The sequence below is a fragment of the Morus notabilis genome, unplaced genomic scaffold (genome assembly GCF_000414095.1).
Source record: "Morus notabilis unplaced genomic scaffold, ASM41409v2 Scaffold78, whole genome shotgun sequence".
NCBI lineage: Eukaryota > Viridiplantae > Streptophyta > Magnoliopsida > Rosales > Moraceae > Morus > Morus notabilis.
Window position 1 is genome coordinate 3068959 of NW_010367622.1, and position 14198 is coordinate 3083156.

At 35.2% G+C, this 14198-nt stretch overlaps 1 protein-coding gene and 1 pseudogene across 1 annotated transcript; one reads left to right on the forward strand and one right to left on the reverse strand.

Annotated features, from left to right (window-relative positions):
* Positions 1-6540: 6540 nt before the first annotated feature.
* Positions 6541-7759, forward strand: LOC21410669 (polygalacturonase inhibitor). Its single transcript, XM_010113109.2, has one exon. The coding sequence runs from the start codon at positions 6591-6593 to the stop codon at positions 7596-7598; it is 1008 nt and encodes a 335-aa protein (XP_010111411.1). The 5' UTR covers positions 6541-6590; the 3' UTR covers positions 7599-7759.
* Positions 7760-10644: 2885 nt separating this feature from the next.
* LOC112094470 overlaps positions 10645-14198 on the reverse strand; it is a 12157-nt pseudogene continuing 8603 nt past the window's right edge.

Here is a 14198-nt window from a genome sequence, read left to right on the forward strand (position 1 = left end):
CTCTTTCCCATTGTGTGAACCCCATAGCTACAAATCTCTTTTTTTATTTAGGCTTTTCAAATCCCTCAAAGCCCTATTTTCTCTTGAAAACCAATTTACAACCAACAATCCTTTGATTATTTGGTTTCTTCACTAGTTCTCATGTCTTGTTCTTGTCAAGCAACTCCATCTTTTCTTGCATGGCTTGTTTCCAACAGTTGCTATCCTTACTTGCAACTGCTTCCCGATAGCTCTTTGGTTCCGAATCATCTATGTCGTTTGCAATAATTAAAGCATAGGATACCAAATCCGCATACCCATAGCGACCCGGTGCTTTATGAGATCTCCTCGTCCGATCCGTTGCCAATTGATAAGAATCAAGATTATCATCCGGATTACCGTCTTCCTCGTCCACCTGCAAGTGATCCTCCTCATAGTCACAGCTTGATCATCATGTTCCATACCATTGCTTCCCAATAGCTCCACCTCAATCTCAGCCCGTTCTTTAGCATAATTATCCATGCCACCTTCACCGGACCTTCCTTGAGTCACCGTTGCCATATAGTACTCAGTTTCTCTGAAAACTACATCCCGACTAATGAAACTTTTTGACGTATTCCCGTATTTATACCGGAGTTTATAGCCTTTAACACCTTCTGGGTATCCCACGAACATACATTTCTTGGCTTTGGGATCAAGCTTTCCTTCCTTTTGGTGTGCATAAGTAATGCACCCAAATACCTTTAAGTTCTCAAGATTTGGTGGATGATCGGTCCACACTTCTTCCAGTGTTTTGAAATCAATTGCCGCCGAAGGATACGTATTCACAAGGTAGGCCACCGTGTTAACAGCTTCTCCCCAAAACCTATTAGGTAAACCAGCTTCTATTAACATGCACCCCACTCTTTCTAAAAGTATTTTATTCATCCTCTCCGCTAGGCCATTCCGTTGTGGAGTTTTCCTAACGGTTTTATGCCTAACCACACCTTCATCCTTTAGAAACTGATTGAAATTGTCACCAAGAAATTTCAACCCGTTGTCGGTTCTCAACTTCTTGATCTTTTTTCCGGTTTGAACCTTTACCATTTTCTTCCACTCTTTGAACTTCCTAAAAGCATCATTTTTATTTTTCAAAATGTAGACCCAAACCTTCCGAGAACAATCATCTATAAAAGTAATGAAGTACCATCCACCCCCTAGAGTCTATGTTCGCGACGTGTCCCATAAATCAGAGTGAACATAGCTAAGTGTCTCCATCGTAACATATGATGTCCTTTTGAACTTCACCTGAGTAGCCTTGCCATAGACGCAATTCTCGCAAAACTCCAAGTCTCCTAGCTTCTCTTTACCAAATAGCCCTTGCTTCTCTAATTCTTGCAATCCTCTTTCACTAACATGGCCCTGTCGCTTATGCCATAGGCTTGCCAAAGAACTTCCTTTCGATTCTGTTACTGGCGCCGCATCAGCAATCATGGTGCATCCTTGAAGTATATATAGACCCTTGTCTCTAACCTCCTTCATCACAACAAGAGATCCTTTGGAAACCTTCAAGATGATCTTTTTGCCCTTCTAGCTAAAGCCACGTTCGTCAAGCATCCCTAGTGAAATAAGATTCCATCGAAGATGGGGAACATTTCTCACATCTGACAAGATTTTCTCCATCCCGTCACGAGTCTTAATCCTAATCGAGCCAATTCTGATCACCTTGCATGGTTTGTTGTTCTCTAATATGACTTCCCCGCCAACAAACTCCTTGTAGTTCTCAAACCACTCATGGTTTGACGTCATATGGAACGAACAACCCGAATCCATGATCCATTGCTTCTTTGAGTGCTTCGTTGTAACAACTAGGACATCCGCACTCTCATAGCCCTCTTCATTTTGTTGTACGACCGCAGCTTCACCATCTTTTCCTTATGTGTTTACTCCTTTCTTCTTCATTGGATAGTTTTTCTTGATATGCCCCTCCTCATGACAGTGGAAGCATTTGATAACCTTCTTGCCATCCCGAGACTTAGACCTGCCTTTCTTTTTACCCTTCGGCCCCCTCTTGTCTGATCTTCCTCGAACCACCAAATTGTCTTCGCTATGCTCATCCAGTTCACTCTTGCGTTTCTATTCTTTAGACCTCAAGGCACCTACAACATCTTCCAAAGAGATCGTCTCCCTGCCATGTTGCAAAATGTCCACGAAATTCTCATAAGAGTTTGGCAAAGAGTGTAGCAAAACCAAAGCCTTATCCTCATCGTCATATTCGACCCCTATGTTCTCCAAGTCCATGATCAACTTGTTGAACTCATCAATATTCTCCTGAATATCCTTGCTCTTTGTCATCTTGAAGGTGAAGAACTTCACCTTGAGATACAATCGGTTTGAAAGACTCTTCGCCATGTACAATGATTCAAGCTTCAACCAAACTTCGGCCGCCGACTTCATCTTCATAATCTCTTGCACCACTTTATCACTAAGACTGAGAATCAAAGTGTTGTATGCCTTTTCGAGCACCTCTTGCTTCTTCTCATCATCCATAGTCAACGGGAGTTTTGATGCTCCCTCGAGTGCCTTCACGAGACCCATGTTGCCTAGATGCACCAACATCTTCATCTTCCATAACCCGAAATCATTCATTCCGTCAAAGTTCTCAATATCAAACTTGAAAGACAAAGCCATCCCAATAATTCTTTAATAGAACCCCTCCAACCAATGAACAACCAAAAAAAAAAAGAAGAAATCCAAGCACTTTCAGACACGTACCTTTCGTCCCACAAAAAAAATGCAAGCCCTAAGCCAAGCTCTGATACCAATTTGTGATTATGACTGACAGATTTAAGCACACAAATCAATGGTTTGCGGGGAAATAACAGTCAAACAAGAAATCAGAAATCCAAAATCAATACAAAAAATACGTAAAGCAAAGGAGAAGAATAACAACACACAAAATTTACCCAGGTTCAGACCTCAATGTAAGATCCTATGTCCTGGAATATGGTGCTTTCGTCTACTATGATCAATCACAAGTGATTACAAGAATGATACAATAGTACTCTCTAAGGAACCCCCTCTCAATTCTCTCTCACTCTCTCACTTGTTCTCTCTGCATACTCCTTGTTTCTCTATGTTTCCTAACCCTTAAATAACCTCCAAAGCCTTTTGTGTAGCCTCTAAGACATGCCCAAGTCGATTGGTAAGTTTCCTAATTCATAAAATGGAAATTTCTGCCAAAACTTAAAGTTTCCCATTTTGCTGATTTCGCACCAGCGCCGCAGCGCCACTCGTCCAGCGCTGAGGTGCTACTCCATGCAACCCGCATCGCTGAAGCGCTGCCAGACTAGCGCCAAAGCACTGATCTCTCTGTCCGCATAATGAACTATGCCTATAGAGCACTGCAGTGCCAAGAACTGGCACTGCAGTGCTACCCCTGCTTCCAACTTGCAAAATAACGCCGTTTGGTCGTTGTTGCTCCATTCTTCAACCACGATAAACTTAGAGACATCCCTCATATAATGTAATGAATTTTGTTAGTTTTTTTGTCCTTAATATTTCACCTAGATAGAAGTGGTCGACATAAAATATGTTTATGCTTTATACATATATCGCATTTTTAAATTTAAATGCGTTCAGGTCATTTATTTTATTGTACATTTTTAAAAAAAAGTCAACACAAACCTTTAGAAACTCATTAACTTAACAAACTTTAATGGTCAAATATCATAGATAATTAGTAATTTAATGGTTATATCAACATTTTTGTTCAAAAAACTGATAGAATCAAGATAGAGAGAGAAAAGTTGAAGACATATCATAGTTTAGGGGGCAAAATATTTACATTTTAAAGTTCAGGGAGCACATGAACACAATTGACAAAATTTAGGGGTGTTTATAAGTATTTCCGTTAAAAAACTTAACAGAGTTAACCTCAGGGGACATGTTGACACAAGTGATAAAGTTTAAGGGTCACAACATGCACATTTTAAAGTTGAGAAGCATATTGACATAAATGACAAAGTTCAAAAAGAATTTATAAAATTTATCCTTGTTTAAATCCATGAGCTTTTTTTTTCATTACGTTTTGTTTTAATTTCTTCGGTTTTCTTTTTTCTCTTTTTTTTTTTTCCTTAGTCCTCCAGGATTGGTATTTAGACTACGTAATTTATTTGCTGTTGTATTTTCTTTTTTTAATTAATTATATTAAGTTGAGGCTTGGAACGAGGTAAGACTTTTAGAAGTGCGAACCAAGTTAGAATGTGTTAATTATTTCGCAATATTAATTGTTCTTTCCCTTTTTTTTTTTTTTTTTTTACCTTTTTAACTTAAGGAGGGACATGATCTAATAAGTTACAAGTAGAACCTAGTAGATTATTTTGGTGGTTTTATTGCTAATAAAGTTGTGTTATGTTAAGATAAAAAAAAAATGAATACATCATGATCTTGAGATGTTCGACTTAATGTAGCTTATACATAATATTGTTATAGATAATAAGCACCTCCATTATCACCAATCACCGTACGCGTCGACACTCATATCTAAAGAGAATTGACTGAAGGAAATGACTGACTAAAGAACGACTTAAGAAGCAGTATTAAATGGAGAAAGAGATTGACTGAGGATCTGTGCGGTCTAGTACTGCGGGTAAAATTAAGAAAGATACTCCCTTGAAGAGCACGAAGACCAAATCAACTAAATTTGAAAACAAAGATAATAATATATAGGACAAGCTTTGAGAGAGCTTTCCCAAATCAAAATAAAGAAACAAGTATGAACTAGAGGCAAAAAGGGAAAATTTATATTCCGGCAATCAACAACCGATTAGCTAAAAAAAAGTAAAGAGGCAATTTAGGAGGCTTAATGCCCCGTTCATTTCGCTGATTCGAGTTTAGAATTCGAGTTTTACTACAGTAAAAAGCTCTCACAAATAATCACTTCTAACTTTTTTGCTACAGTAAAAAGCTCTCACATAAAATCACATCTCAACTTAAATTAAAAACTCAAATCAACGAACTAAACGGACCCATCATCCCCTATAAATATAAGATTTATTCGGGATCCTCACATTCTGCCGAATTACTCTCTCCCTCCCTCCCCTCTCCCCTCTCTCTCTAAATTCTCTCTATAAATCCCCTTCTCTCTCTCTCTTTCTTCCCCGAAACTCTATAATAGACTTAGCTTTCACATAAAAAATAAATTGCTATAAATCCGTGTGTTCTTATACTTTTCCACACTCTACTTTCTCATTCAAGCAATTTGTCAACCTGATGCCAAATTGGCCCACCAATCCCGATCCATGCTTGAAATCAGTCATAAGCTCTCTAAACAAATTTAATTGTAGAATTCACCCTCCAAAAAATAGTTGCTGAACTTACTCGAATTCTCTTTGACATACTCTCTCAAAATATAATGTAAGCAGGAAAGATAAAAACTGTTGTGGATCGTATGTTAGTCCGAATCGAGAGACCGCCCTTTTAAGCAGCTACATTATTGCGTGGCTTCTCCTTTTGAACTTCCAATTCGAGGTACAAGTTTAAGGGGTTGTTCTCGAGCTGATGAAGGCGTTGAGTTAGTGTTGGCCATTTTATGGTAGCTCTTTAAATGATTTGGAGAAAAGCAATGACATAGAGAATTGAGGTTTAAAAGTCTTACAAGCTAATTTCCACGTATATATGAACATGTGTTGTCGGATTCTCCTCTTGGGAATTCATTTACATCTTATTGTTGGACTCTCTCTCTCTTTCTCTCATTCTCACTCTCTCTCTCTTAATAATCAAATAACTACCACAATTGATTGTCCTCGTTATGATACGAAATGAGGTACTCGGATTCGTTGTGGATTGCACGAAAGGTCATAAACTTCTTGGAGAAAAAAGTCACGCCTTCTCACCTTGCAAAGTAAGCAATTCTTTGGCACCACAATCATTTAAAAAAAAAAAAATTATATTTCCACTACATTTCAATCCAACGACTATGAAGCGATTTTACAAAATTAAAACGAGACAGAATCATATTGTTTTCAGAAACAGGAGCCAAGGGCAAAACAAACGCCATCTTATCAGCTTCGAGCTTATAATGCAGAACGGACTTTAAAAGAAAAAAAAAATAGTCATATTTTCTCATAGGCTTTTATTTGCTATTTTTTGTTTTTATTTTTGTCTAGTTTTTAGGCAGTCAATTCTTCTTTTTTCAATTTAGGATTTTTTATGTTTGATTTGTTGGGACTGTCTTTATTTTTAATTTTTTCTCAATAGAACTTTTGCTTATTGAAAAAAAAAAATGTTGCACGCTTTTACATGATCTAAAGAGATAAGATGATCACATAAAAAGAAATAATACAAGGAAAAAGTTACTAGCAATAAGAAACAAAATAATGCCATCTTGGCTCCATCAACCAAGGCTTTTTTTTTTTCATTATTTTTGTGTACCTTAACAATTTCAATATTATCGCCCTAAAGCACCAATAATAGTACTATGACACATAATGGTGTGTACCACACATCTCTCTTGAAACATTTTTTTTTTTTCCAATTTCAAATTTTTTAGTTCACACATCCAAAACCCTATACATACAACCATTCAACCAACACTTTTCTCACCAAAACAACATATATCTTTGTTAAAAATGGAGACCCCAATAATCAAAATTATTTGCCTGATCTCCCTAATTGTTTTCTCCACCTTTCTTCACCCTTCTCTCTCTGAGCTTTGCAATCCTGAAGATAAGAAAGCCCTCCTCCAAATCAAGCAAGCCTTGAATAACCCTTCCATCCTCGCGTCGTGGGACCCACAAACCGATTGTTGCGATTGGCTTTACGTGCAGTGCAACGATAATCATCGAATCAACAGCATCATCATCGAAAACGGCAAACTCGAGGGACCAATCCCACCCCAAGTCGGCAACCTTCCCTACCTCAAAGTCCTCGAATTCATTACAAACCCTAAACTCACAGGACCAATCCCACCAACCATTGCTAAGCTAAAGAGACTCCAGTTGTTCAGGATAAGCAAGGCCAACATCACGGGGCCCATACCGGAGTTCATTGCGGAGATGAAGAGCCTCAAGTCCGTCGAGATCTCCTCTGCTCGTCTCACGGGACAAATCCTGAGCTCTCTCTCTGGGTTATCGAACCTCACAGAGCTTAACCTAAACCGAAACCTGCTCACAGGACCGATCCCGAGCTCATTCGGGGAATTCAAGGGAGAATACTTTTTCCTTGACTTATCCCGCAACAAGCTCTTGGGGAAAATTCCAGCCTCATTGGGCAAGAGGACGTTCGATGTCATCGACTTGTCGTGGAATAGGCTCGAAGGAGACGCGTCATTGTTGTTTGGGCCTAAAAGGTCAACCTGGAAAGTGGATCTATCGATGAACTCGTTCGAGTTTGACATTTCGAACGTGGAGTTTGCGAAAACCTTGGAGTTTTTGGACATTAACCACAACAAGATATTTGGAAGGCTCCCTGAGGGGCTGACCCAGCTGAGTTTGGTACATTTCAATGTGAGTTACAACAGGTTGACTGGAGAGATTCCTCAGGGTGGCGACCTACAAAGGTTCGACGCCTCGGGCTACCGCGGTAATGACTTGTGTGGTCCTCCGCTATCGAGATGCGATGTAGTTACGGCGCTGTAGAAGGCTTTCCATGCATGCTTGAAAGTTTTGTGGAGATCATGAACTTTTGTTCTTTGAAGTTAGTAAGAATTTTGTGTGTGATGAATGTACCGTTTGCTTTATGGCTAAATAAAATGATCACCAGTTCTAATATGAATAAATAATCCTTTGTGTGTTTTGTAGATGAGAGGTAAATGTTTGACCTGTATAATAACCAAAATACATAATTTTAGGATCAAAAATTGGAGAATTTTAATGGAAACAAATTATATAACTAAACCTTTTATAGTTCATACATGAACATGATTTTATAATAGTAACTATGATACGACATGTTATCATGTGAAAGATGCACTAAATATGTCATTAAATTAAGTAAACAATTTAAAGTGCATAAATAATCACAATTGTAATAACGCAGTCCCTCTTCTAAAAAATAAAAAGAAAGGCATATATCCAGGTTCTGAAAAACAAAATGAAACTTTCCAAAGCTCCTATATAACATTTCCATTGGAAACCGTGCCTCGTGTTATACAATTAAAATATCAATTGGAAAATTGTGGACCTGGTAATATTCCAACTTTTAAAAAATCCAGCATTATCCAATTTGCCAGAAACTGATCAATTGGTTCAAACGGAGGAGTCTCATGCTTCATATGATTAATACCGTGATATGAAAAAGTTTATCACCTTTTTCTTAGGAGAAAGGAGACAAATATCTTTTAAAGTGCATGAGTCTAAATTTTTATACCTCATTCTCAATTAATATTTATTTTAGTTAACTAACTATATTAATCAAAAGGGTATTAATTAAGAGTAAAAAAAAAAATTCAGAACCATACACTCTAAGAGTAAATTCAATAATTTTTTTTTTTTTTTTTCTAATAGTGCAAGTCAGACGTTGGACATTTCTTGGGTGATAGTTCATTGAAAGTTGAAACAATCCACAAAAAGATCAAACGAAAAAAGAAGAATTATTTTGTTCCAAAAAATAAAAAAAGATTGGTCTAGAATATAGATTGAAAACAGGTAATGCTGAAAATCGAAATATTCGAGCTGAAATGATAAGTAAGAATGGATAAGTAATTTTTCTTTGTTTAATAATTAATTTTTTGCTTATTAAAAAAACACAGCCTAGCTGTATATTAGATACATTCAACGAGTCAACACTTTGCTCCACCAGTCATATATTTTTCTCCATTATTTTGTGTTGCTTTAGTAGCTGAACATGGAACATGTGACAATCGACAAGAAATACTAATAATAGTACTACGCTTGTATCATATAATTTCATAATTTTTTTTTCGCGCACAGTCAATCCAAAAATTGATGCATGACAATTCGCAACCAACAGAAAATCCTTAGAAATTGATGCATGACACGTAATTCTATATATACATATATATATTTGATATAATATAGAGAATTACGTGTTTTAAGAACCGAAATGCAGTTAAAACTTAGAATTTTATGTCCATTATTTTCATAAAAATTTAAATTTCAGTTTAAATTTTTGTTCAACTATGCATGCATAATTTATGTTGAATTTTCCCTCCAATCATCGCCAAATACATTGAGCCGCATTACATTATTTAAGAAAAGTGAAATAATAATAAAATATGATTGTGGGTCACACATTATTTACAGGAAAAAAATGATAACTTTTAAGAAAAAAAAGAAAGAATGATCATTCGCTTCCACCTTCAAACATAAGCAACTGACAGGAAGTAAAATAACAAAAAAAAAAATGTTTCTAATCCACTGCATTCCATTTCCAAAGGCATTAACGCATGTTTACAAACTTAAACAATAATTAAGCATGCACTTTTTAGTCCAAGTATGTTCTTCACGGTGTATGATAGAATGGGAATAGGGGATTAATTTGATTAAAAAGGGGAAAAAAAACAAACAACAGTCGAGCATATGTATAATAATAATATTAATAATATGTTCCACCTTTCTTTCTTTTTTTTTCCTACATTATTGTGTGATACTGTACGTTACTAATTAGCAGCGAGCATATGTATCACGTGAGAATTTTACCAGAAACACAAATAATAGCACCATGCATCTATTGTTGGTGAATTTGAGGAAATAGAGGATGAAAAGAATGCATAAAACAACAGAGGGTTTTAGGATATAGGAATACTTTTTTAAGGTTTTATTTGTCATCACTTCTCAAAGTTTATTAACGAGTTTTAATGGCAATTATCCCCAAGATACAATAAACAGTTGAACACAATATCTAGCAATAATATTGAGTTCTATAATATAAATTAAATATGTAAATTTTCTAGAGAATTAATAAAGACAAATGTACCATTTCATGAATGAATGCAACATTTTTAATCGTCACATACCATTTCATGAATGAACGCAACTTTTTCAATCATCACAGCCATTAATATGGAGGTACATTTCTCAATGTAAAGGTATCTTTTCATGGATTAATACATCTATTACAATAGTTATATCTATTACTAATAGGTGTTCAGATATGTGTGAAAACATATCACCAATGGTTGCAACGATTTGAAGAGACATATTACAATCTTTCTAACAATCCTCCACTATATTGTAATATTTCTCCAGAATTAACAACGATATACACATACACACATGTAGGTATCTTTCGATTTTAACCTACAATTAGTGACTATATTTCAAAGTATTCACAAGACAACAGTGTGCTTTGCATTAAACTTTGTCTCTTAAGCAAATACCAAAAATATATCACATATGTGTTATCCCAAACTTACAAATATGTTCCAATCGTTTAGCACTATTCTGACCTTGTGCTCTATCTTGGATTCATGAACATTTAGATGACTAAACCACTGTCTTATTAGGAATGGCACCATTCCTTATGTTCACTTAGATGAAGTTTCGAATTATGCCTCTAGCTACTATGAGACTTGAACTTCATTAAGAGTATAAACCCAACCTCAACCACGTAGCTATTTTTACACCGACATCTTGGAATGGACAAATTAAATTTTGGTGCTAACCCGGTCACAAAACAATGACTTGTTCTTACCCATTTAACTATGGAATAGCGGTACAACTACTACATAGTTGGGTTACCATCATCGGTGACTCTTTCAAAGAAAGGTTTCAGTCTCATTCCACTACATGTTTCTTTGACTAAAACTCTTGAAAGACCTTTTGTCAAAGGATCCGCTAGGTTCTTATTTGTCCTAACATAAACAATATTGATAACACCATATGTTGTCAATTGTTTCACATATTCATGTCTCAAGCTAATATGTCTAGATTTCCCATTATAAACCTTGTTATAAGCACTAGACAAAGTAGCTTCACTATCATAGTACAAAGAAATAGATGGCATCGATTGTGGCCACAACTCAATATCAAACAGTAGTTTTCTCAGCCATTTCACTTCTTTACCTGCAGCGGCAAGCGCTATAAATTCACTCTCCATCGTAGAATAAGTTATGCACATTTGTTTCTTAGAAGCCCAAGAGACGGCTCCTCCCGCAATTGTGAAAATCCAACCGGATGTGGATTTGTTATCACTTGCACTTGTTATCCAACTTGCATCCAAGTACCCTTCAAGTACTGCCAGATAGTCATTATATGACAAACCTAAATTAATGGTTCTTTTAAGATAACTAAGTACTCTACTAATTGCATTCTAATGTTTAACACCCGGGTTACTCGTGAACCTAGACATTTTGCATACCGCAAATGTTATGTCGGGTCTTGTACAATGCATGACATACATCAAGCTACCAATTGCACTAGCATATTCAAGTTGTGTCACCGCTCGGCATGCATTCTCTAGTAATTTATTACTATAATCATGTGGGGTATTCGCTTCTTTAAACTTCAAATGAATGAATTTAAGAAGCACCTTCTCAATATAATGAGTCCTCAGCACTTCATTCATTGCTGCTAACAGGTAGCACCGGGTCTTGTTGTTGGCGTTGACCCAGTGATTATATCGCTCGGTCACAACCCTGGTGGCATTGGCTAGAGGCACTGAAGGACAATCCTCTCTAAGGACAAAATGGAAATTTTCACAGATCAAGAGTATGTTCATGTTGCTTTTCTATTTGACAAAGTTTTCACCATTCAAAATTTGGGAAGCGAGAAGTGTGAAAATAGGGTTTGACATTTTTGCTGAAAATAAGGAATTTAACTCAATCAACATTTTGCATAAATATCACAACTTAATTTAAGGCATATAAATATGATGCATAAATGCACATGTTAAATACACAAATACATGTTTAATTGCCTAAGAAATTTTAATCACCATAATTAAGAGCCGCCGCAGGGTAGGTCAAATAATTACTAATTAAATTGAGATTTACTCAATTAATAAATACTATCTTAAATATCTCATACTTCTAATATTTATTAATTTCCTTTAAGTAAGGTCAAGAAAATAATTAACTAATTTAATTATCTCTTCATGAGTGTAACCCACCATTTAAGATCTTTTAGACTTAACTTAGAAGTTACCGCCATAGGGTAGGTCAATTCAAAAATACATCTTTAAGATCCTATCTCGTTGGACGTCAATCTTGTTATAATAATTAATGAACACCCCTCCGTAGGGAGGATGAAGTCAAAGCGTCTCGGGACTCTACTAATCACTCATGGTGTTGTACTAACGGTAGAAACCTATGGGTTATATTGTCATATTACCCGCTCCCACTCATTATTTGCAAATGGTGTATTTATTTTATAAAACAACTCTTGCTTTATAATTCTTACTGAATTTAAACAATTTAAGTCACTAAGTTCTATATAATTTTAAACAACTTTAAAATTATATTAACTCATTTGTGACAATTTTAAAATTTAACATTTAAATTTATAAATTTCACATTTGACTTATTTAAATTTTGCAAAACCATTTGTTAATTTATTTTTAAATTTAATCTCATTAAATTTAAGAACGTTAAATTTAATCTTATTAAATTTGATAACTTTGAATTTAATCTCATTAAACTCAACAACTTGGCGCATTTAATTAATTTAATCTACTAAAATAATTTTAGAATTAAAATAAATAATTAATGTGCATGATGCATGTCATTCATGTAAACTAGGTAGGCACTTTCTATCCTATAATGGCATGTTAGATGCATGACAATATAATTATTCAATTATAATAGATAAATGAATAAATAAAGACATGCAAGGAAAATGAAAAAACTTGGCAATTACAACCCCAAAAATAATAAAAAAAATTACATCACAATGGGTCTTCTTGTAATTCTCCATCTTCAAGTTTTCTCTGTCTTTAAGTCTTTCGTTAGGTGGATCTCCAAAAAAAAAATTGATTTTAAAAACCAATAAAAAAATAAAAAATAAAAAGGGATTGGGCTTCCTTGTGACGACCCTTACTTCTAATCATCACTACTATGTTCATACTTAATTCATATCTTAACTTCTACTACTTTAAAACCATAGACTCCTAAAATTTAGGCTACTTTTTTTCTTCAATAGTGAAATAAATTCTAATATATTTTACTGGGTAAAAACTTCGATTAGTATTTCATAGTAAAACTTGAATATTATAAGTATTTTTCCGAAAACATTTTCAACTTCCTAACATTGAATAATTTGTAGGTAAAATTCTTTTAAAACTTTGAAATTGGTTTCCTTAAACGTCGTCGTATATTTAAGCTATCATTTGCATACCATTCTCATTCATGTGCCATTAACATGATAGCATTTTGGATACATTAATATACCTTGTGACTTGAGGTTGCTATACATAGCCTCGTTCTCTCGTACATTTTACTTTCATTACATAACTTATTTGCATTCATAAACATTATTTACTTTATAAACATAAAGCTTAGCAGCGTTTCAAAACATGTGATGCATCTATTACCTACTTGCCCACATTTCACTGCTACATCCTCTTCTACATGGCCAACATACAGGTTTCAGGGAACCGGTGCCTTATATGAGCTTCCTACAACACGAACAAATGGGATGAGCTTTCACTCAGCAAGTAACAACAGACCATAATAAGTGTAAACAATAATGCACACCCATATATGCATTCATGTCATACATATTACATCCTTAACACATTTTCTAAACATTAAGAGCATTTATCGTTTTATGCTTTCTTTCTTTTCATTTATCGCGTTTTACTTTCTTTTCTTTCATTTCATCATGTTATGCTTTCTTTTCTTTCATTTCATCATGTTATGCTTTCTTTCCTTTCTTTCCAACGACGAGTGCAAAGACGGAGACGTAGAAGACAGGTCGGATAGAATTTCACTAGGGGTTTCTAAATCTGGACGTTGAGCGAATCTCCCTAGCTCGTTTCTATACCAATGCGTTCACCCTAACCGGCTCTTTTTTTATTTTTATTTTTTTTTTATTTTTTTTTATTTTTAATCAAAAAGAAAATAATTATATAGGAACGTAAATTGTAACCACCGAGAGTGCTCCCAGGAAAGACTAGAGCTCTTGGCTTAATGAATAGTCTCCTAGACAGAGCAACGTTCCCAGGAAAGATTGGTGGCGAGGCCCACTTAAGTACCAACTTTCCTAGACAGAACTCCCTCAGATTGTACTTTCCACGTAACCACACAATTATCCTCAAAATCAATTATTAAATTTTATTGA

Excerpts from the sequence above, each read along its gene's own strand:
- LOC21410669 (XM_010113109.2), top strand. The coding sequence starts at position 6,591 with ATGGAGACCCCAATAATCAAAATTATTTGCCTGATCTCCCTAATTGTT.